This window comes from Tamandua tetradactyla, chromosome 24 (genome assembly GCF_023851605.1).
Source record: "Tamandua tetradactyla isolate mTamTet1 chromosome 24, mTamTet1.pri, whole genome shotgun sequence".
NCBI classification, from domain to species: domain Eukaryota; kingdom Metazoa; phylum Chordata; class Mammalia; order Pilosa; family Myrmecophagidae; genus Tamandua; species Tamandua tetradactyla.
In genome coordinates, this window is record NC_135350.1 from 13,043,442 (window position 1) to 13,069,082 (window position 25,641).

Consider the following 25,641-nt stretch of genomic DNA (forward strand, 5'->3'; position numbering starts at 1 on the left):
CAAATGCCTTCCCTTCATCCAGAGTATCAAAATATAACATGGCAAAAAAATGACAGCTTAACTTGTATTACCTTAACTCCCTGATATTTTCTAATAATACAGAAGAAAAAGAAAAATAGGCGGGGCGGGGAGGGAGCCTAGGGGAGAGAAGAAGGAAGGAAAGTGGGAGGAAAGAAGAGTAAATAGCAAAATATTAAAGAGATTTTAAACAAGCACATAGAAAAAAGATCCACATGGTCTATCCAAAAATATATTAAAATGCAAAATTTACAATTTTTTAAGAATGGTCTATTTGTCATAATGTTATTTTTAACATTTTTGTTTATAGTTATGTTTCCAAGGACAAAGTCCAGAATTATCTGCTATGTGAACACAATTCTGCAGTATTGTGATACATAATGGCACCAAGAGACAGAGTTCTGTCTTTCCATTCTTTAGTGAATATAAAACTCTTTTACTATCCCACTCTTGCCCATGAGGTAATACCAGCAAATGTCCACAGCAAATGTCATAAAGCACCTTAAACATGAGCCAACATTAAGGCTTAGCTGGTTAAACAAATCATTTTTCACTACTCAAAAACTATCTTTTTTGAAGTCCAAAGTTCACTTTTTACAACTATTTTCACATGATTTTTTTTAGAAACTCTAAAATTTAAGCACTACTCTAAAAACTATTTTTATGTATGTCTTCCACACAACAAAATTCAAGTTTATTTTGTCTTTTCAGTTCATAAGTCTCATGCTATTATTTTCAAAACCCACTTAAAAGTACTCCATTGATTATTTCCATAGAAGATGTAAAAATCCATATCTCCATCTTATAAGCGAAATGCAACCTTCCAAAGAGAGAATTAGCTTTAACTTAAAGCCTTAATTTTGTAGTTCACACGTGCCTAAGATGAAAAAACCATAGCAATACTACTCTGATCTAGAACACTCACATTAAAGTCATTTGAGATTCTGCACTTGATTTTGAACAAAGCAGCAATTTTTCTGCATCATCTCTCTGCCTTCGTGTCCAGAGTTCTCCTATACTCTGTGATCTGGGAGAGAAGGTCTCAAATTGGATATAAGACTCTTTTGCCAGATCATCTTCCCAGAAAGATTGTGACTTACATCGCAGTTTGAAAACTTTGTACAACAGGAAACAAATCAATGGCAAGACAACAACACAGGCAGTACTGCTCACCACAATAAGGAAAGACTCTTGAAAATCACCTTCTTCAACTCTGTCAGTAGAAAAGGTGATACATTGGCTTTTCTGAGGAAGCATGCCTTTTGGGCATACACATGCCTTATATTGCCTGTCTGGCTCCAAACCATCTATGGTTACTTGGTTCTTGCTAGAATCTGCATTCAGCAGGAGGAGGTCCTTCTCACCATACTTGGAATACAGCACAGTCAACACAGAGTTATGTGTGGTGTTCACGACGTCCCATGTCAAAGTCACACTCCCTTTGGTCTGGCGGACTATCCTGAGATTTTCTATTGTGGTATTTTTCTCCATGGGTGCTGCTTGATCCAATAGTGCCAACTCTTCTTTCTTACTTGCACTAGCTTGGAGAAGCTTACTTTCACCTATTTCCATCTTTAAATTTCTTCTCCCATCTGGACGAAGCCGGAGTGACTGCCTACTAGACAACATGGTGCGCGCTGAAATTTGAGTACTTAAGGTTGTAGTGGATGAAACAATGGAGGAAGATGGAGATAAGGAGAAGGAAACAGTGGAAGAAGGAGGCGAAGTAAAAGTAGAAAGAGACGTGGATGAAGCGGAGGAAGAAGACCAGGGAGATGACAGTGATGAGGGTACGGATGTAGACCCTCCGTATTCTGGCTTGCCGTCTTGCTCAGGGTGATCTTCTCCAGCTCTCCTTCTAGATGTGTCTGACAATATGGTGGTCGTGATGGCACCAACCACTGTCACAGTAACCACAACTTCTGACATCCCAGCCAAATTTTTGGCCTTGCATTTGTAATCCCCAGCATCCTTGTAAGAAATGCCTGTCAAGCTTATTATGGACCATCTGACTCCTTCGCCTGGAGATTCCTGAATTACTAGAAGAAAACAAATGTATAATCTAAGAGAGAAAAAAAGGAAAAACTCCAGCAACCGTGCCAACTGAGATGGCAACAACAGTCTGGTCCGACATGCTTCCCTGCAGTCAAGCCAAGAGGGAAATGACCTTCTGCCAGTCTCTGACGGATGGTGATAATTGTTTATGTCAAGATCTAGGATACGCCTGGTGCCATGTGATCTGTATGGAGAATGAAGATTTTTTGAAAAAGACATGGGACTGAGAATCAGGAGACTTGGAGTTTATTAATTTTTGTCCACTAAGTAGTATGTGCTTGGAACTCTGTTTCTTCATTTGTAACATAAGGAGATTAGACAAAGTGACCTCAAAGTTCTCCTTCAATTTTAAATTACTGTAATTCTATAAAATATTTATCACACCACCTTCTTAAATATCTCTCAAGGTATTTTTTTCTTTATAATAAAATTCTTCTAGCCACACAGCCAGAATACATAGCAGACTTTTTCCAGCATAGACTAATCATAATTTGTATTCTGAATCTTTTTTTTTTTGGTATGCTGTATGGCGGGGATCATATTTCATTCTTTTTCCATGTGAGTATCCCATTATTGCAGCACCAATTGTTGAATTTTTGTTTGTTTGCTTATTTTGGGGCAGTGCATGGGCCAGGAATCAAACCCAGGTCTCCAGCATGGCAGGCGAGAATTCTATCACTAAAGTACCTTTCCGCCCCCCTGTATTCTGAATCTTTTATTTTGTGTTTAATTTAGGTAAAATAGTAAACCATGGATTCTTTTATTCATAAAATAATGCATAGTTTTTACAAAAATTGGAATTTTACTTTCCTAGACCTAAAATGTGAACATGATTTCCCTTCTGGCTTGATTTCCATTGCTTTTGTATAATAATAATACATAGAGAGGTAATTCCAGTAGCCCAAAATTTAACTTTCTACTTTAAATTGTGGGCCACCTGTAAGAATATTAAGCCTCAACATTTTTTATTCCATAAGATTTCATTATTTAAATCTCCATTTTAATTATTTTGAAAAGTTTTAAAATATATACCTTTAATCATCAGAGTAGCACCGTTTAAATTACTTGTTCATTAAGACAGAGAACCTAAAGACAAAGCATTGACCTGGTCATAGCATGATATGAAAAATCTGTATCATCAATATTTCTAAAAATTATACTATTTGTTTAATAATATTTCAACGTATTTTATTATTTAAATTATCATTCAAAATGAGAAACTTACATGAAATTCCCTTATGAAAAAACTATATGGTTACACATTTTGAAGTCAGGCTTATCCATGGTGATGATGGAGCAAGACAAATTGCCTGCAATCATCCATCTACTGGATCGTATTGTCTGCTATTTAAGAAAGCCAAATGGTCTAGTTTTATTTATGCAGCTAGTCAGATAAATGGTACTTTTCAAATCGTTTGTGCCCAACAATTTTTGTACATTTGTCTAGAATTAACCAGCTAAGTGTTCAATCACACAAAAGTAGGAGAATGAGTTCAGATTTTTATAAATTCCTGTTTTTTAAGACCTGCAAGAAGAAAATACCTGTATAATTAACGGGCAGGCTGTCCGATCTGGTCCATGCGAGCTGTGGGGTGGGGTAGCCGGTGGCATCGCATCGCAGCAGGACATTACTGCCCGGAGCAGATGTGATTTTGGTGGCCGAGGCCATCACGGATGGCTTCAGACACTGCTCCAACTCAGCCCGTTGAAACAAAATTCCCGTGAGGCTCTCCGGTTCACTGCAAATCATCAGCGGATCAAGGAGCACTACTGCAGGGTCAGAAACCTTTGACAATTCGATTATTTTGGAAATGTGACAATCACAGAACCAAGGGTTGTCCTGCAGACCTAAAACAGAAGGGAGAATAAATTGATAGAGGTTATTCTGATGACTTTCAGGTTTCATTGCAGCCTCTCAAGGAAGTAGATTGTTTATCCTATCTCCTTAGAAAAGAAGTGCTTTGAGAGATGAGGTGGAGTTGTCTCTACATCAGTTTTTCCCTAGAATCAAGCAACCTGGTTGAACACATCCTGCCCATTAGTTTAGGCCATTAATAATAATAGTTGACATTTATTGAGCACTTACTCTGTGCCAGACTCTTTTCTGAACACCTGTAGTACCTCCTTTAATCCCAGCAATCCAATAAGAAAGACAGTATTATTACATTTTAAGGACAAAGAAGCTGAGACACAGAGAGACTAAATAACTTGCACAAGACCACATAGCTAATCAGTTTCAGAGCCAAGATTTGACTCTAAGTACCATAGAATACCATAAATGCAGTCATAGATTTCTAGGATGCTATGAAAGTATTTACAATATTATAGGGTGCTAAGAGGCATCTAACTCAGACTGGAGCATGCTTTTCAAGTGATTTGAAAACATTCTGAGGTAGTACAAGTTCTGTGTAGCAAAAGTATAGAGTGAGATGTAGGCAATAGCAAGAGGCAAGATTAGAATGGAGAGTACATGCTGGAACGTGGCTTGACATGAATGCCATAGGGAGTGCACATGGACCGCTCAGATCTACCTTCAAGAGAGAATCAACTTAAGGAATGCAGTTTGCTGAGAGCCTTCCATTGCACACGCTTTCAGGATTTGCCTCAGCTTTCAAGGCTGTTAGTAGAAGCTTTTTAATTCTCAAGGAGGCTGTCAGTGAAAGTTTAAAGGGAAGTAGGGGAAATGTTACTATAGAGGAAAAACATTCCTCGTTATAGTGTGGCAGGAAGTTTAGCAATACTGTCATCTAGGGTAACATGGAAATTAGAAAATACACTCAATGAAATGGATGATCTGCTTAAGAATATTCACACACAGAGTGTTGCCTGATGTCTTCTTGTTGTTTATATTAAAATGTAAAGGAGAGACAACGACTAAAGGAAGAACTGTTAAATATAGAGGAAACAAACTTGCTGGTGATTTGTTTCCATTTCCAGCCTCTTCAAAGGCTGTTTCTCATTCTAAGCCTCTTCAAAATTCTCAAATTAAGAGAAAGTTTAGGGCAGTGCAACAGTGGCTATGTGGCAGAATTCTCACCTACTATGCCGGAGACCCGGGTTCGATTCCCGGTACCTGCCCATGCAAAAAAAAAAAAAAAAAAAGAAAGAAAAAGAAAAAGAAAGAAAGAAAAAGCTTAACTCAGCAGGTAAACTCACTGCCCTTCCATCCTATGTGGGACATGACTCTTGGGGTATAAATCTCCCCCTGGCAATACGGGACATGACTCCCAGGGTGAGCTGGTTCTGACATTGTGGGAGTGAGAAAGGCTTCTGGACCAAAAGGGGGAAAGAGAAATGAAACAAAATAGAGTTTCAATGGCTGAGAGATTTCAAATAGAGTCAAAAAGTCATTCTAGAGGTTTATTCTTATACATTATATAGATATTCCCTTTTAGTTTTTAGTATATTAGTATAGCTAGAAGGAAATACCTGAACTGTTGAACTATAATCCAGTTGCCTTGATTCTTGAAGAAAATTGCATAACTATATAGATTTTACAGTCTGACCATGTGATTATGAAAACCATGTGGCTGACACTCCCTTTATTCTGTGTATGGAAAGATGAGTAAGAAAATAAGGACAATAAATAAATAAATAATAGGGGGGATATGGGTTATGGGATGTGTTCAGTGTTCTTTTTTATTTTTTATTCTTATTTTTAATTTTTTGAAAGAATAAAAAGTTCAAAAATTTATTAAGGTGATGAATGCACAAAATTTTGAATGATTATATGGAATGTGAATATATCTTAAGAAAATTGCATTAAAAAAAAGGCTTCAGAGCAAAAATGAAATCCAGGGTGGGACTATATAACTATTTGCTAAGACCTCAGAAAGATCTAAGGTCGGGCTTCAGAGGTCCATCCATCAGGCAAAAATCACCTTATGGATCTTAAGGGGTTACTTCATAGATCCTCCCAGATAAACAAGAGATCCTCTAAGAATCTTAAGAGCAATGTTCCAAAGCAGCCTCACATGAAGCCCAAGGTTAAAAAGGATTTATCTCAGAGACATTTGTAGTTGTGGATTTTTACTAATGGAATGGATTATAAGTTGATTAACGAGAAAAGTCTCTCCCCTCCACACACGAAAAAATAGCATTGCAATTTTGAAAAGTGTCACCATGGTAGAAGATTTAGCTGTTCATTCATAAATTCTAGATTTTTATTTATGCTTGTTTTTATTATAATAGCACTTCTTGACTGGCTCATATTTTTCTGCCCAATTGGTTCAAGTTTACTGTTTATATCTTCTATTTCAGGGATTTGCTTTTCCTCCATGGGTGAATTACCGTAAACTTTGTCCTCCAACACTTAGTCCTGTAAATCTATGACCAGTTTTCTAGTTAATATGAATTTAAATTCTGTTCTCCTAAGTGTTGGCTCCTTATCCCATCTCGTGCCTCAGGCAGACTTGTTTATTTTTATATTGCAATGACCCAGTTTGGCCTCTGCGACCTAATGTCTGGATTGAAAGCCTCAACTTCTCTCAGCCTCTCTGTAAGAAAGATACAATAACAGTGATTATTTCACAGGATTATATAACATTTTAATTACATACTTCATGTAAATTATCTAAAACAATGGCTTCTTCGTGGTAAAATCTCTATCAATGTTAACCATTCTTGTTAAACATAATACCTAAAAATCTTTTGTTAAATTTACTACACCAATACTAGGAGTCAACAATAGGGGATGAAGGGGTATAGAAGGATTTGGGTTTTATTTTTTTTCTTATGTTTGTTCTGGAATGATGAAAATGTTCTAAACTTGATCATGGGGATGTTTGTACAACTATGTGATGATACTATAAGCCAGTGATTGTATAGTTTGGATGCTTTACTTGGTATGTAAATATATCTCAATAAAATTGGGGGAAAAATCTTTGTTACATAATCAAAGTTTCAATCTCTGAATAAGCAGCAAATTTCACACCAAGAAAAACATATTCTCTACATTCAAGTCCATATTTTCTTGCTGTTAACAAAAGAGATCCAATACAATGCAATCTGTACCTCTATTAAAAGCCAGGTATAAGTGAGTATGTAACCGGTGGTAGTCATGAGATCTGATCGATATAGATGAACCAAGAATAATGAAGACCTTTAAAAAACCATTTCACCTCTAGATAAAGAGTTGTACATTCACTCATTGTAAATTTCAGTTGATCTGATATATAAAGAGATTTAAATATGGTATGGAAGAGAAATTAAAAAGTAACAGGAAATGACATTCTCATTGGGTTCTTCCACTAATTACTTGTGATCTGTGATGTTGCAGGATGCAGCCTGTTTTCTTATCTGTAAAATGAGAGGATTTAACTAAGCTCTAGAGCTCTCTCCAATCACAATGTGTTGTCAGCCTATAAAATAAAAACAATGATCACACACTAGAAGAAACCAAAGAAGGATTTTTAGTATTAGCAAACTAATACTAAACTAATTAGCAAACTAATACTAAAAAGCCATTATCAATAGATAAAAAGCAGAAGAAAATGGTGGAATGCCCAGTTTGTAAATTTTTCATATCTATTGGTCTAGGTATGAAAGATAATCTGAGATCTAAATTGTTGTAATAATGCCTATTGTTTTTATTTTTAATTTTTTTAAATTTATTTATTAATTAAAAAATTAAGAACAAACAAAAACATTAACATATAATTCTCATTATATGTTAATCATTAACATATAATATAACATATATATTCAGTAATTCTCAGTATCATCACATAGTTGCATATTCATCATTTTTTAGAACATTTGCATCAATTCAGAAAAAGAAATAAAAAGACAACAGAAAAAGAAATAAAACAATAACAGAAAAAAAAAGATTATACATACCGTACCCTTTACACCTCACTTTCATTTATCACTAGCATTTCAAACTAAATTTATTTTAACATTTGCTCCCCCTATTATTTATTTTTATTCCATATGTTCTACTCGTTTCTTGACAAGGTAGATAAAAGGAGCATCAGAGAAAAGGTTTTCACAATCACACAGTCACATTGTGAATAATGCCTATTTTTAACATTAAAGATTTTAAGTTTGTGACTTTTCTAAGTCTATTCTACCTCAACATAGTTAAAATATGAACTTGGGCAGCCTGAAACCAGTTCATCAACTCTGACTACAACCCAGATTAAAAGTCACCAGTTACTCTTTATAAACAATAAAGCTGATTTTATTTATTGAAATGGAGAAAATCAGTATTGCTTTCACTGTTTTAAAGACTGAAATCCTTTCGGCAGTTTTCTTTTACCTTAAATACATTTATGTGTTGTTATAAAAACGTAGCTCTGTAATTTTTCTAATCTGATTCACAAAGTCTAACAAATTATTCAAGTCAGCTTGATGTGTCAGTAACCTCTACAAAATGTTACAAAAATGAAACAGGAGTTTGTTATCAATTGGTATTTTCAGAATTGCGAGCTATAATTAGCAAGATATCCCTGAAATGAGTATATGACTCCTTTCCCATGAATGATCAAATTTCCAAGTAGAGATCCCAGTTACTGATTTAAGAAAGAGTGAAAACTAGTGAATTATTGCAGAGAAGAGCACAGGATGCAAAATAAATGCCCCCAACTCCAAAGGTGTAATATCATAGTGCCTAGGAGGATAAAAAGGAATATTTTAAGTTACACAAAAAGCAACCGAAAGATGCAGAAAAGAACATAAGTGTACCCATATCTCTGTAAGAAGCCAGAGATATGATACTGAAACTATTACAATTTTTATATTGAAATAGATGACCTTTTATTTTATACCTATACACTTTCATCAGTGTTCTCTATATAAAACTCTATGCTCATCACAGTCATTTCATTATTTGACTTTAAAGGTTAATTTCTAAATCTGCTAAAATATGCAATTCATTCTATTATTTAATAATGAATATGCACAGAATACACTTTCAAAACATTTTGACTTGTAATGCCAGTTTTTATTTTTTTGGGGGAAGAGGGGTGTATAATAAGAACACAAGTCAACAGCACAACAACACAAGTCTCCTGTGTGGTACAACTGCAGTTGTCAAGAACCGTAAAGGGTTTGAGATTTTACCCTACTAATTGGTGGCTAATATTCCAGTTCACCTGGGATTTTGTCATTGTTAGCACTGAGATGTCACATCCCAGGAAACCTCTCAGTCCTGGGCAAGTTAGTCGGTCACAGTTTTATAGATACTGGTAAAAGATGCAAAACTCTTGGTCAGAGATAAAGAGTAGTTTATTACTAACAACTATGGATGGAGACATTTTCTCATTAAACTGGAGTAAGTGTGCTTACCCTTTGCTCTATGGGGAGACAGATCTCTGTCTTCCAAAGCTGTTCTCCATACAAACATCCTTGAAAAGATAATTGGAACAAAAGGAAGTCAATGCCTGCCTCTGCCTCACAAGCCCTGTAGAAACATGAGCAATCCATGGAAAATGGTTTCTAACAGTACTAAAATAAAGGATTGTCTAACTCAATTCTTGCAATAGAATGAGGTGGATAATATTATTATCCCCATTTTAAAGTAATGAAACCAAGACTCAAGGAGATGAGTCAAGCAATTTTCCCAGGTTTACACAATTGGATGCAGTCAGGCTTTGAACCTCAGTATCCTGATCTCAAAGTTCTTGTTCTTAGCCACCATGCTGTATGCTTTATATTAAGCTCATGAAGCTGGTATGTTCTTCCAGTTTCACACCAAAGTCGAGAAAGAGATTACTGTCTTGACTTTGGAAGTGACTCAGAGGCCTAGTGAAGTCCTAGATCTTTTAGCCTCTTGGTCTAATGCTGCCTCTACCAAAACTCATCTGTCATCTAAAAACAGTTAGAGCCCTGGGTGGCGGTTACAAATAAAAAATGTCTTCAGTATAAATGTCTATATAGGGAAAGCTCCAAGAACTATAGCATTCGTTCATGCTTTGAAACTGTTTTTAAAAATGTGTTGAGCAGTGTGACGGTGGCTCAGCGGCAGAATTCTCGCCTGCCATGCCAGAGACCCAGGTTTGATTCCCAGTGCCTGCCCACGCAAAAAAAAAAAAAAAAAAGTGTTAAAGGTGAAACAAAATTCTTTAAAAACTTAGTCCAACTTGTTTTATCTAAAACTTACATAAACCAGGAGGAAATATTTTTAATTCCTCAAAAAATAAAAAATCTATTTATTCTAGCTTTGTAACAACTAAGGCCAAAGTACACTTTTTTAAAACCTGAAAAGTAAAAGTGATCTGGGGGCCAAACACATTCATCTACTGTTTTCCTTCTGGGGGCAAAGGTATGAGAACATTCTGAAGTTAAATTGTTACTTGCACTGCATTCCTTCACGGCAACAAGCTGACCTCAATTGAAATAATTTGAATTAATTAATGTATTTTATATAACTATTCTTGGATAGGGATACATGACCGATGCTTATTCCCTTTCTACAATGGGCAATGTTTTTCAGGTATTGCAGCAGTTAGATTAAATGAGCTATTTTTTTTTGTGAAAAGTAAGCCATGAAGTACTGCATAAGAGCTATTCTGCTAGACTATAAACCCTGGAAGGCGAAGGCCATGTCTTACTCAGCTTTATGCGGAGTGGTGTATAGTGTTTAAGAGTGAGGTGCCAAGGCAATTTAACATAGAAAGGAACGTCTTCTCGACAAATGGTGCTGGAACACCGGGACATGTGTTTTGAACAAACATAAACAAACTTCAATCCTTTCCTCAAACTTTACTTAAAAACAATTTTGAGAAGGTTCATAGTTATAAACATAAAAGCTAAGACTGTAAAGCTAAAAATTAAACATAAATGCTAAAACTATAAAGAAATAATATCTCTGTGATGTAAGTAGACAAATATTTCTTAGATGGGATGCAGAAAGCACTAACTATAAAAGAAAAAATTTGATAAATCAGACATTGGCAAAAGTTTAAATTTTCTTATCAAAGACACCCGTAAAATGATACATTATACACACATATGTCATATACTCATCCAAAGTTTATATCAAAATTTTTGTAAGTCCTGTGTTTGTAGGGCTAGTAAAACAGTTTAGCAATAGACAAAAAAAAAAAAAAAACAGTAAGAAAATGAATAGACAAGTCCCAGACTTGGAGAAAATATTCATAATTCATACAACTGACAAAAGAGTCATATTTAATAATAAAAAGACAAATAACCCTAAAAATTAGGAAAAATACAAACAGTTACTTTAAAAAGATATTATATGAATGGTCAATGAGCACATGTAAGCATGGATACCAGGAAAATGAAAATTAAAATCACAATATTTACCACTCTCTGATCTACCCACCCGGCAGCAAAATGAAAAAGCCTGCAACATCAACTGTTGGTGATGATATGAAGCAACCAGACCTTCATACACTGCTAGTGGAAGCATAAAGTGGTATAACCTCTTTGGGAAACTGGTCATTTCTTAAAAACTTATACATATCACCATCCTATGAATCCCAGGAATTGATCCAAGAGAAATGAAAACAATTGCCACAAAAAGAAAAAACTTTGCTCAAGAATGTTATTAGCAGCTTAATTAAAAATAGCTAAAAACTGGAATAGCCCATCTTTCCAACAGCAGAAGAAAGGGTAAGCAATTAGTACATTCATATAACTGAATACTTTTCAGCTACTACTGAGGAACTATTCATGTTCACAGCAACTGAATAAGCCTCAAAAACATGATGCTGAGTGAAAGAAGCAAGGCAGAAGAGCGCATCCTGTGTGATTCCTTTTACACAAAATCCTAAGTAAGCAAAGCTAATCTATGGTGATAGAAATGTAGAGATGAAAATGTGATTGCCTGGGATGGCAGGAGATGGACTGGGGAAGGACACAGGGATGCATTCTGGGGTAATGGAAAAAGCCTATGTCTTGATGAAGGTGTGGATTACATGGGGGTAAATGCATTTATCATTATTTACCATATTGTCCCTTTGACTTTTTTTTTTTTAGCATATCTGTTCTTTTGTTTCTGGTTTATTTTGCACAGCACATTGTCTGCAAGGTTTATTTGGTTTGTGACATGCATCTACACATTGTCCCTTTTTGTTACCATACCATATTCCATCATACTAATGTATCACAATCCACCATTCTGCTTCTCAGCCATTGTACCCTTTGGCTCCCTCCAGTCCATTAGATATCATGGATAATGTCCAAAGTAAACCACGTTTTACAGTATCCTCATTTAGTTGTACAAACAGCAACACTCTTAATTTTAGACAATTTTCATTGATTCATAATGATAACGATCCGAGAAACACAGCATAACCAACTGTCCCTTATCATTTGTCCCTCCCCACCAAAGAGTTGCCCCTTATAGTGCTGTGATAGTGTGTGATTTCGTATTAGCCACAGCACTCATTTAGTTTTCCCCCTGTACCGCTCTACTATTGACTCTCTGTCCATTATTGAACCATTGAAATAGTTCAGGCAAGAACTTCTTTATAATTGTAGATTTAATCAGTGGGATACATGGCACTATATATTACCTTTCAATCATACTCACTTTCAATAGGGCAATGTTACTTATAACCCTGCTAATTAGTTACCATCATTTCTATTCATTCCTTTGCATTTAGGTTCAAACTCTTAGGGTAGACTTTTTCTCCATCTCTAGCTTTTGTATACCTCTAGGTCTGCTATATTCTACAGTAACCTCTGAAATTACCTTTACCACTCACAATAGCAGAATCATGCAGTATCAACCCTTTTGTGTCTGACTTATTTCACTCAGTATTATGTCAAGGTTCATTTACATTCTTACATGCTTCAGGACCTCATTTCATCTTACTGCTGCATATTAATATTCCATCACAGGTATATAGCACATTTTGTTTATTCACTCCACTGTTGATGGGCATTTGGATTGTTTCTATCATTTGGCAACTGTGAATAGTGTGGTGATGAACATCAGTGTGCAAACGTCTGTCTGAATCGCTGCTCCTGCTCTTCTGAGTATATACCGCATATTGGTACTGTCAGCTTATAGGGCAACTCAGTATTCACTTTTCTGAAGAATCGCCAATTGTAAAGTGTTAAGGAAGTATCACAGTAGTTAAAAGAGATTTTCTATCCTTCTCTTAGCTAAATTTGCATAGGTAAATTGCTATTCATATATTTAGAGACTGTATAGAATTCTTAAAAATTTGTCATTGTTCTCAATGCCCAAATTTAAATTTTCTGTAGTGCATTATCTAATTTAATGCCCTCTCTTACTATAGGTTTTTTCCTTAGAGCTAAACAATGTTAGGCTTTCCAGAGTATGCCTGTATAAATATTTGTTTAACCTTGAGAAGTAGGCCATGGAAATTTACCTGTCTTGCGAATCAAAAATCTCATTTCATGGTGAATTTAAATATTTACTTATGAGATAACTAGCTTATGTTTTTATAGATACATTAAAGGACAATTTTGGTAAGCTGATAGTTTTAATCATCCAGAAGCAAGTGATTGGAAAGCCTCTCTCTAAAGGTTTTTTCAATTAAATAAGTATGCATTTTAAAGAGCTCAGTAAAGTAATGCATATATGAGGGAAATAACCTGGTATTATTTCATACCTTTTATTGCAGAGGAGTGGTGAGGACTGTGGGTTCTGGACCAGTTGGCCTGGACTCAAACCCAAGCTCCATTACTTACTGTGTGACTTAATTTGTCTGTGTCTCAGTTCTCCATCTATAAAATTAGGATAAAAATGGAGGAGAGAGCGAGCCAAGATGTTGGTTTAGCGAGGTGTGGGATTTAGTTCGTCCTCCAGAGCAACTAATAAATAGCCAGCAACAGTACAAAACTACTTCTGGGGCCACGTCAGTGACCAGACACACAGCATACCCCAGTCTGGACCAGCTGAACCGGCTGCGAGCCCCCCCAGAATCGTGAGTTCCCCAAGCTGCAGTAGCTGTTGCCACTCCCACACAGGCTACTTCCCAGAAGGGATAGGAAAGGGACTTTACCAGCAGCAGGGGGCTGAGTGCAACAAAACTCCAATTGTGGAATTAAATCACAAATTCTGACTACTAAAAATAGGACCCCAGCTCAGCTGAACCTTGAGTAAAAGCAGAGGTCGCTGGTTTTTGCCCTGGCGTAGAGGGGGCAGGGCTGACAGAAAAAAGGAAAAAGGAAAAAACAGGTTTCTTTGGATGTGAAAAGGTCTGGGCCCTGCAGGAAAGGAGGGGACAGACAGGACCTGGAGATACACAGAGCAATGTACCAACTTAAGCTCCTGATTGGCAAACCCAAGGTACGGGGTTCTGCTCTGAAAGGGATTTTTCTTTTTCTTTTTTGGGGCTGTGTTTCTATGGATTGATTACTCTTTGGATACAGCTGCAAGGCTTCTCTGGCTCCACTACCCCAGGCATAGGCAGAATTTAGCTTGTTTGAGAGCTGGTCTGGAGTCTGTGCCTTCCCCAGGAGAGGGGTGGGGCCCATCTCAGGTGAAATCCCTCCCTCAAGGGATTAAAGCCAGCCTACAACCCCTCCTCTGTCTCCACCATGCCCCCAGCAGAGAGAGTCCGCTGAAGTTAAAGGCACCACATCACCTTATGCTGGTGGGAACTGCAGGCAGACAAGCGCCACATACTGGACAGGATAGTAAAAAAGCAAAGTCCAGAGACTTCATAGGAAAGCCTTTTAATCTACAGGGTCTCACCCTCAGGGAAAATTTGACACAGGCGACTCTTTCCTCCTGAGAGGAGACCAGTTTGGTCTGGGAAAATTGGGCTGGGGTCTATAATAACTAAGTAGACCCTCCTAAGGGGTAGAAAAAAGGTACCATACAGGCAGGGCAAGAACAAAACAACACAAACTGAAAAATTCTGATCTATTAAACAAAACCTAAGCTAGAGAACTGGAATAAGCAGAACTGAATGTCAAAGAACAGATAACAACAAAGTCATCCAGCAAGAAAACCCTAGAGAAAAAAAGGTGAAAACAATCTCCAGAATAAACTAATTAAGGAAATCAAATGCCTAGATGCCAACAAAAATAACAAATCATACTAGGAAAATTGAAGAAATGGCTGAGTTAAAGGAACAAACCAGCAATTCAAATGAGATACAGGAGTTGAAACAATTAATTCAGAATGTTCGAACAGACATGGAAAACCTTATCAAAAATCAAATCAATGAATTGAGGGAGGATATAAAGAAGGCAAGGAATGAACAAAAAGAAGAAATAGAAAGTCTGAAGAAAGAAATCACAGAACTTATGGGAATGAAAAGCACAGTAGAAGAGATGATAAAACAGTGGAAATGCACATCAGATTTCAAGAGGCAGAAGATATGATTAGTAAACTGGAGGACAGGACATCTGAAACCCAACAAGCAAAAGAAAATATAGGGAAAAGAATGGAAAAATATGAGCAGGGACTCAGGAAATTGAATGACAACATGAAGCACACAAATACACATGCTGTGTGTGTCCCAGAAGGAGAAGAGAAGGGAAAAGGAGGAGAAAAACCAATGGAGGAAATTATCCCTGAAAATTTCCCAACTCTTGCATAAGACTTAAAATTATAGATCCAAGAAGTGCAGCAAACCACAAATAGAATAGATCCAAATAGACATACTCCAACACACTTACTAATCAGAATGTCATATCAAAGAGAAAGAGAGAATCTTGAAAGCAGCAAGAGAAAAGCAATCCATCACAAACAAGGGACGCCCAATAAGAACATGTGTAGATTTCTCAGCAGAAACCATGGAGGCAAGAAGACAGTGAGATGACATATTATAAGATACTAAATAGAAAAACTGCCAACCAAGAATTCTATATCCAGCAAAACTGTCCTTCAGTAATTAGGGGGAAATTAAAATATTTGCAGGCAAAAATTCACTGAGAGAATTTGTGACCAAGAGACCAGCTCTGCAAGAAATACTAAAGGGAGCACTAGAGACAGATAAGAAAAGACAGGAGAGAGAGGTGTGGAGAAGAGTATAGAAATGAAGACTATCAGTAAAGGTAAAAAGAAGAAAAAATAGATATGACATATAAAATCCAAAAGGCAAAATGGTAGAAGAAAGGACTGCCCTTACAGTAATAACACTAAAAAATTTAAATGGATTAAACTCCCCAATCAAAAGACATAGACTGGCAGAATGGATTAAAAAACAGGACCCATCTATATGCTGTCTACAGGAAACACATCTTAGACCCAAGGGTAAACATAGGTTAAAAGTGAAAGGTTGGGAAAAGATATTCCATGCAAACAGCAATCAGAAAAGAGCAGGAGTAGCTATACTAATATACAACAAACTAGAATTCAAATGTAAAACAGTTAAAAGAGACAAAGAAGGATACTATGTACTAATAAAAGGAACACTTCAACAAGAAGACATAACAATCATAAATATTTATGCACTGAGCCAGAATGCTCTAAAATACATGAGGCAAACACTGAAAGGAGAAATAGACACATCTACCATAATAGTTGGAGACTTCAAGTCCTCACTCTCATCAATAGACAGAACATCTAGACAGAGGATCAGTAAAGAAACAGAGAATTTCAATGATACAATAAATGAGCTAGACTTAGACATATATAGAACATTACACCCCACAACAGCAGGATACACCTTTTTCTCAAGTGCTTATGGATCATTCTCAAGGATAGAACATATGTTAGGTCACAAAGTAAGCCTCAGTAAATTTTAAAAGATTGAAATCATACAAAACACTTTCTCAGATCATAAAGGAATGAAGCTGGAAATCAATAATAGGCAAAGTGCCAGAAAATTCACAAATATATGGAGGCTCAATAACACACTCATAAACAACCAGTGGGTCAAGGAAGAAATTACAAAAGAAATTGGGAAATATCTTGAGGCAAATGAAAATGAAAGCACAACATATCAAAATTTATGGGATGCAGCAAAGGCAGTGCTAAGAGGGAAATTTATTGCCCTAAATACCTATATCAAAAAAGAAGAAAGAGCAAAAATCGAGGAATTAACTGTCCACTTGGAAGAACTAGAGAAAGAACAGCAAATTAACCCCAAGCAAAAGGAAAGAAATAATGAAGATTAGAGCAGAAATAAGTGAAATTGAGAACACGTAAACAATCGAGAAAATCAACAAAACCAGAAGGTGGTTCTAGGAGAAAATCAGTAAGACTGATGGACCCTTAGCAAGGTTGACAAAAAGAAGAAGAGAGAGGATGCAAATAAATAAAATCAGAAATGGAAGTGGAGACATAACCACTGACCCCACAGAAATAAAGGAAGTAATGACAGGATACTTTGAACAACTTTATGCTAATAAACTAGACAATGTAGATGAAATGGACAACTTCCTAGAAGGGCATGAACAACCAACATTGACTCAAGAAGAAATAGACAATTTCAACAAACCAATCACAAGTAAAGAAATTGAATCAGTCATTAAGAAGCTTCCGAAAAAGAAAACTACAGGACCAGATGGCTTCACATGTGAATTCTACCAAACATCCAAGAAAAAATTAGTACCAATCATGCTCAAACTCATCAAAAAATTGAAGAGGAGGGAAAGCTATCTAACCCATTCTACGAAGCCAACATCACCCTCATACCAAAGCCAGACAAAGATATTACAAGAAAAGAAAACTACAGACCAATCTCTCTAATGAATATAGGTGCAAAAATCCTCAACAAAATTCTTGCAAATCGAATCCAGCAGCACATTAAAAAAATTATACACCATGACCAAGTAGGATTCATCCCAGTTATGCATGGGTGGTTCAACATAAGAAAATTAATGTAATAAACCATATCAACAAATCAAAGCAGAAAAACCACATGATCATCTTGGTTGATGCAGAAAAGGCATATGACAAAATTCAACATCCTTTCTTGTTGAACACACTTCAAAGGATAAGAGTAGAAGGGAACTTCCTCAACATAATAAAGGGAATATATGAAAAACCCACCGTTAACATCATCCTCAATGGGGAAAAACTGAAAACTTTCCCCCAAGATCAGGAATAAGACAAGGATATCTACTATCACCACTGTTATTCAACATTGTGTTTGAAGTTCTAGCCAGAGCAATTACACAAGAAAAAGAAATACAGGCATCAAAATTGGAAAGGAAGAAGTAAAACTCTCACTATTTGCAGATGATATGATGCTATATGTCGAAAACCCTGAAAAATCCACAGCAAAACTACTAGAGCTAATAAATGAGTAGAGCAAAGTGGCAGGTTACAAGATCAACACTCAAAAACCTATAGTGTTTCTATACACTAGTAATGAACAATCTGAGGGAGAAATCAAGAAAAAAATTCCATTTACAATTGCAACCAAAAGAATAAAATATTTAGGAATAAATTTGACTAAAGAGACAAAAAACTTATACAAAGAAAACTACAAGAAATTGTCAAAAGAAATCACAGAAGACCTAAATAAATGGAAGGGCATACTGTGTTCATGGATTGGAAGACTAAATATAGTTAAGATGTCAATTCTACTTAAAACAGCATGGTATTGGCATAAAGATAGATATATTGACCAATGGAATTGAATAGAGTGTTCAGATAGAGACCCTCTGATCTATGGACAATTGATCTTTGATAAGGCAGTCAAGCCAATTTACCTGGGACAGAAAAGTCTCTCCAATAAATGGTACCTAGAAAAGTGGATATCCACATGCAAAGAATGAAAGAGGCTCCATATCTCACACCTCATATAAAAATTAACTTAAAGTGGATCAAAGACCTATACATTAGATCTAAGACCATAAAACTTTTACAAGAAAATGCAGGGAAATATCAATCTTATAATAGGAGGCGGTTTCCTAGACCTTACACCCAAATCACGAGCATTAAAGAAAGAAAGAAAGAAATGGGAACTCCTCAAAATCAAATACTTTTGTGCACCAAAGTTCTTCATCAAGAAAGTAAAAAAAAAAAAGCCTACACAATGGGAGACAATATTTGGAAATGATATATCAGATATAGGTCTAGTATCCAGAATATATAGAGATTGTTCAACTCAACAACAAAAAGACAGACAGCCCAGTTACAAAATAGGCAAAAGACATGAACAGACACTTCTCAGAAGAGGAAATACAAATGGCCAAAAGGCACATGAAAAGATGCTCAACTTCCCTGGCTGTTAGGGAAATGCAAATCAAAATCACAATGAGATATCATCTCACAACCACCAGAATGGCCATTATCAATAAAACAGAAAATGATAAGCGCTGGAGAGGATGTGGAGAAAGAGGCACACTTATCCACTGTTGGTGGGAATGTCAAATGGTACAACCACTGTGGAAGGCAGTGTGGCAGTTCCTCAGGAAGCTAAAGTATAGAATTGCCATATGATCTGGCAATACCATTGCTAAGTATCTACTCAGAGGACATGTGGGCAAGGACACAAAAGGACATTTGCACACCAATGTTTATAGCAGCATTATTTACAATTGCCAAGAGATGCAAACAGCTAAAATGTTCATCAATAGATGAGTGGCTAAGCAAGCTGTGGTATATACATATGATGGAATATTATGCAGCTGTAAGACAGAATAAAGTTATGAAGTATGTAACAACATGGATGGACCTTGAGAACATTATGCTCAGTGAGGTTAGCCAGAAGCAAAAGGACAAATACACTATGGTCTCACTGATATGAACTAACATTAGTGAATAAACTTTGGAGAATTTCAGCTAAGAACAAAGACAACCAGGAGATAGTAATAGGGTAGATATTGAGTAATTGAAACTGAAGGGATACAGACTGTGCAACAGGACTGATTGTAAAAATTCAGAAATGGATAGCATAAGACTACCTAATTTTAATACAGTAATGTTAGTACACTGAATGGAACTGAATGTGAGAATGACAGAGGGAGGAGGTCTGGGGGCACAAATGAAATCAGAAGGAAAGATAGACGATAAAGACTGAGATGGTATAATCTAGGAATGCCTAGAGTGTACAATGATGGTGACTAAATGTACAAATTAAAAAATGTTTTTGCCTGAGGAAGAACAAAGGAATATCAGTATTGCCGGGTGTTGAAAATAGATGTTAATTCATATCTTAAAACTTTAACTTATGTATAAAACTAAAGCAAAAATGTTTATTTGGTACAAAATTTATAATTTGACTAGAGCATTTCCTAATATAACTTATGTGGACAGTTTAATTTAACACCATAAGTACATGGAACCTTGAGTAGGACATGAGAGTCTGTAGGTTTGCCCAGAGTGATGTCCCAATAAATCCCAGAGTGATTTGAAAAGTGAATAAAAAATTATTTGCAAAGTCCCCTTGGGGGAATGGTGAGAAAGGGGGAAAATTCAGCTTCTCCATGTGGAGAATTCCTGGTATTCTCACAAGCAGTGGGGACAACGAAAGCAACAGGCCAAGCCTTCAATCTTGGGATTTGTTCATATGGAACTTAACCCTGCAAAGGATAGGCTAAGCCTACTTAAAATTAGGCCTAAGAATCACCCCCAGGAGAACCTCTTCTGTTGCTCAGATGTGGCCTCTCTCTGGTTTAATGAATCTAAACAAAAGGAGGATTGAAATGTATGAATCTAATCACAGCTAAACTAAGACACCATATTCATTAGGGCACTTTTGGGGCCAGTGAAATAACTCATATCTACAGCATTTTTTTTTTTTTTTAGATTAAGAAAATGTGGATGCTGTTGTCCCTCACTAATCAAATCACTGCCAGCTCAAAGATGCCAACACCGCCCTCACCTCCCACTCCTGAAACTCTTGATGAAGGCTGAAAAGTGAACACAGCAGAAAGCTGACTGTGGCAGAGTATGGAATATTGGTGCTTACAAATTGTAGAACAGGTTGAAAGATTTTTATCATTTAGATCAGGGCTTTCTAAGAGCAATATTACTACCTTAGTTTAGGAGGCCAGCTCCACCTCACCACCACCCCTCCACACACACATATACACACACACCTGCTGCCCTCACCACTCACACAAACACACACATACAGAAAGCCATAACACCTTACAGAGAGGCAGACAGGTAACTTGATGTAGGTCAACTTTTAAGATAGTAGTCCACAAAATGTGCAATTACAGATTAAGAAACCAAATTCAATAATAGTTGGACAACTGAAGGTATGCATAGAAAATTATATGAACATGAGAAGCCCCGTGACTTGTGAGCTTACCAAGAATAATTCTTCTTGGTGAAAAGTCCAGGCTTCTAGAAGACATTGCACTTAAGTGGGACCAACTCTCCAGGAAATCTAGTGGCAATGTGGTTAATCTGTTGCTTGATAAGTCCAGGTAGGTGAGGTTCTTCAGGTACTTGGTTGCCTCAGTTGGCACACTGGCTATTCTGTTATTGTGCAAATCCAGGGTCCTCAGCTGAGGCATCTCCAGCAGAGACGCCCAAGGGAAAGTAGCCAGAGAATTCCCATCCAAGCGCAACTCATGCAACTGCTTTAGGTTGTAAAAGCTGCTGGGGTCAACACTGCCCACAGAATTGTAAGTCACCCAGAGGTACTGGAGCTCCACCAGGTAATAAAAGGCCTCAGCCGGGATCCTGCTGATGACAGTCTTCTCAATGCGAAGCTTCACGGTGTCCACAGGGATATTCATAGGGACCTCGCTCATATCCAGGTCATTACACAGCACCAACCTAGTACAACCACAAGTACAATGGAAAGAAATTTGCCTTCTGAGAACTACTTGAAAAGATAATTCTTACTGGAAATAAATATCTATTTTTCATTGCCTGCTGGGTTTTGAGAAGTATCTGTTCAACCTGGCTCACCTGCTCTTTAATAATTCTGCAGCATTGTCTTCATAATTATCATGATGATATTGGCTACTAACCATACGAAATGGTCATTTTTGCCAGTCAAAAGTGGGCAAATATTAGCAATTCCTTGTGGTTCAACCTAACATTTATGGAGCTCTTGTGTGCCAGGCCTGTGCAACATACATCAGATCTTTTTATTTAATCATCACAATAACCCTATGACGTTGAATTTGGGTAAAAAGTAAAAGCACCAGCTCTTAAGTCAGGCTGATATAAGTTCAAATCTAAGTTCTGCCACCTCCTGTGTGGTCTTGAAAAGCCCCCTTCATCAGTCTCTTAAGGTCATTTTCCAATATGACACTACTGTGATCATTAATTGAAAGGATGTAAAATTCTACAACTTTTGGCACATACTAAGCACTCAACAGCTAATTGCTACTATTATCTACCGAATTTTTATTGATAACTGAGACTCACCAACATTAAGTAACTTGCCCAAGGTCAAACAGCTAATGGGTTACAGAGCCACCTTTTAAGCCCAAATGTCTCCAACTCCAAAGTACACACAGTTCTTTAGGCAATAGCCCACTTAAAAAGAATTCCCTGTTCAAGTTATAAGTTAATCCGTTTTAAGAGAATCCCTTTATATTAAAAAACAAAAAAAGCAGCGTTCACACTAGATGTTTAAAGTTGAGCTCTATTTTAACAATGTGACCAGTGCATTCTTTCTGCCTAAGGAATAAACTAGAGTTTAGGAATAAACTAGAGTTTATTCCTTTTACCACTTATTAGCTTAAGTGACCTTGAGCAAGTCACATTGTAATTTTGTTTATTGGCACATGTGAAGCAGGAACAGAAAAAACAAACTTGTCCCATGTAGGTTTAAAGTACTAGGAATCAGGTGCCTGCCCATGGGGGAAAAAAATATATATATATAAGTACTAGGAATTAGATAGCTGGAAAAGACCTATTTATCTCCCATTATATGCTCACCTTCACAGACTGATGAAAATAAAAAGTTTCGCAAAGCATCATCTGAATTATAATGCACTATACACGTAGTAAATGACCAAAAAAATGGCCATTCATTAAAACCCATCACATTAAAGCACTGAATTTTAACAGGCAGTCTATAAAACAAGGAGAGAAAGCAGTAGAAAGCTAGGATGTTCGGGTAGCAGCTCCTTTCTGTAACTTTAGAAGACGTTGTGGAGTCACGGGCACATTCTCTAGGGACAACTCTTGCTCTTAATCTGCATTCTATATCATTTTACACAGAATGATAGCAATTTCTACTCATTAAGTCAGCATTCCAGGGTACCGCCAAGGCAAAAACAAAGCCTGGATTGGAAATTAAAAGACCCAGCCTCTTTATCAATTCAGTCACTGCATCAACTTAACTATTTGACCTTGGTCAAGTCACTTAATCTCTGTACTATTTAGTTTCTTCATTTATAAAATGAAAGGAATCAAACTAGATTACTTCTAAAGTTCTTGCCAAGCAGGATATTCTATGATATTTATAAAATCCATCAAATAATGGTGCCATTATGGAGAAGGAAACATTTCTGTGATTGTTTTCTCAAAAGTTCCCTGACTCTAGTCAAGTTAAGCAGCAGACACCTGGGCAAACAGGTCTTTAACTTACATTCTTCTTGTCTTTAGCCACGCAGTATCTCAAAAAGAAACCAAGAATTGCACAAAAATCTGTATAATCAATAGACAAGCTACTTAAAATATGCTTTAATTATTATTATTTGTAAGTTTAAAGATGTCAGAGATAAATTGAGTTATTCTTTTAAATAAGCACTTTGAGAAGCTCACTTCACAAAAGCCAAGTCATACAAAAAATCGAGGTCTACCTTATTTAGCTACCAAGAGCTCTGTTTTGCATTTAACATATCTAAAGGACTCTGGTGCAAAAGTAAAGAACTACTCTTACTTCACAGGTAGATGTTAAATATCTTCTGTGAGGCCCTTCACCGTACAACAGTAGAGAACGGCATTTTTCAAACTTCTTTACTTCATAATTTCTACTTAGTTTAAAATGAAAAATTCTAATTACGAATCTCTCTAACTTTATTCCTGTGACCTTCTGTCCTATTTCATAAGGGCAACCCAGTTGGCATGCGTCATTTGAAAGCAAATGACCTGGCTGTGCCAAACAGCTCCTGATCAGCCCAGCTTCTTCTGCTCTCTATAATCTAATTCTGAGACGGCCAAGCACATTTCAATTTTTGCCCCATGAAAGGGTCATTTTACGAATATGAACACAGTAAATATTTTTGTAACATAGAATGTGTTTGGAAGTCTCAAATAATTTGAGGGGTTTTTAGGAGCTAAGCTGCTCAAAGTGAAAACAAGGAAGAAGTCTAAAAAATGGAATATAGCAGTATTAACACCATTAAGTCGAAATTCATGTAGAGTAAATCTGATTTCTGATAATCATATAATTTACTTTCAAAATCAGTCTGTTTCGCTTGAGTCCTTTTTCTTGAAATAATCAGGACACTTAGTAGCAAGAAGAGGAGCATACCTGGATCCCGGGCCATCCTTCCTGCCAGGGTCATCGCAGAAGCACCGTGAAGGACACGAACAGCTCACTCTCTCCAAAAGTCTAAGTACAACACACAGACATGCAAATAGACGCATTGCTCCTGTTAGGGGCTATTTGAACAAAAGGTAAAAAAGCAAATCCTAAGCATTCAGAAACTGGTGTGCAAGGAATGCAAACATCTATTTAGTAGCAGCAGATTACGCAGGATTAGCTGAGATTTGTAGTTACTTAACCTTCAAGTGTATCTTCCAGGGAATCAATTAACCCAGCCTTTGAATGCAGTTGCAGGAAGGTAACACGTTCTCAGGGAAACAAAAATTAAACACGTTGGAAAATTTTCAAAAGTTGCCCATATCTAAATTTGTGAGGAAATGCCTATTAAATCCCTAAATTTCCACTGCACCTTGAAGATATACTTAGAGTTAAAATAATTTGATGTATTGGTAAATACTAGAAAATATTGTAGATTATTCGTTTTATGTAAAATTATAAGCTTTATTTTTTGCATTTTAAAATTTTATATCACGATTAAAAATTTTTTTGTGATAACAGTATATATGTTGTATATGAATTTCCTGCTTTCAGTACTTTTAGATTCACGTTTGATTTTTAACAGCCTGAGTAACATTACATTTTATAAAATTAGATAGAAGCACATTACAGGAAAATTGATTTAGACTACGTAGCAGTATTACCAGGGAACCTGTTATTTACAGATTTTCCAAAAGCAAAGAAAACAAAGGCCACTGCACAGATTTTTAAGGAAAAACCCTTCAATCCACCACTGAGTGGTGCAGGACTAAGACTCAAAAAGAGCATGTACCCTAAAACTCCCAGATCATCATAATATTTATACTAGCTCTTTTACTTTTAATAAAGGAAATTATCTCTGTTCAGGAATATATTTTATTTCAAGACAGTTTCCCTAATTTATGTGCATCAAAAGTCATATTTGATTCTGGGATACTGAGCTATTTGTATATGACTTGGTCTTCCCTGGAAACTTCAGATATTTATGTGACACCTGACATTCAGAGTGAGAACTCTGACGCTATGAAAGCGAGCAGTACCCCATACAGGAACTGCGTAAAAAAGTTTAAAAAGTGATCAGACATCAAGATATGAATGAAGCTGATCTGGATAGGACTAAAATATTTAAGAAGATAGGGTAAAGGATGATATCATCCATATTTTAAAACTTTAACTTCTGGGTGAAACTAAAAGGGGAGATGTTTATTTGTTGCAAAATTTGTATTTTGGGTAGTACATTTCCTAATTTAACTTGTATGGTCAGTTTAGTTGAACACCA

At 36.4% G+C, this 25,641-nt stretch overlaps 1 protein-coding gene across 1 annotated transcript; it reads right to left on the reverse strand.

The window, feature by feature from the left end:
- Positions 1-939: 939 nt before the first annotated feature.
- Positions 940-24,427, reverse strand: LRIT3 (leucine rich repeat, Ig-like and transmembrane domains 3). Its single transcript, XM_077143254.1, has 4 exons — positions 24,312-24,427; positions 21,180-21,652; positions 3,616-3,921; positions 940-2,057 (listed from the first exon to the last, which is right to left on the reverse strand). The coding sequence occupies exons 1-4, from the start codon at positions 24,425-24,427 to the stop codon at positions 940-942; spliced, it is 2,013 nt and encodes a 670-aa protein (XP_076999369.1).
- Positions 24,428-25,641: the final 1,214 nt, after the last annotated feature.

Coding starts and splice junctions, on each gene's coding strand:
- LRIT3 (XM_077143254.1), bottom strand. CDS start 24,427: ATGCGTCTATTTGCATGTCTGTGTGTTGTACTTAGACTTTTGGAGAGA. Junction 3,922..21,179: donor ACCAAGAAGAATTATTCTTG/GTAAGCTCACAA, acceptor CTTCTGTTTTAG/GTCTGCAGGACAACCCTTGG. Junction 2,058..3,615: donor CCTGCCCGTTAATTATACAG/GTATTTTCTTCT, acceptor GTTTTCTTCTAG/TAATTCAGGAATCTCCAGGC.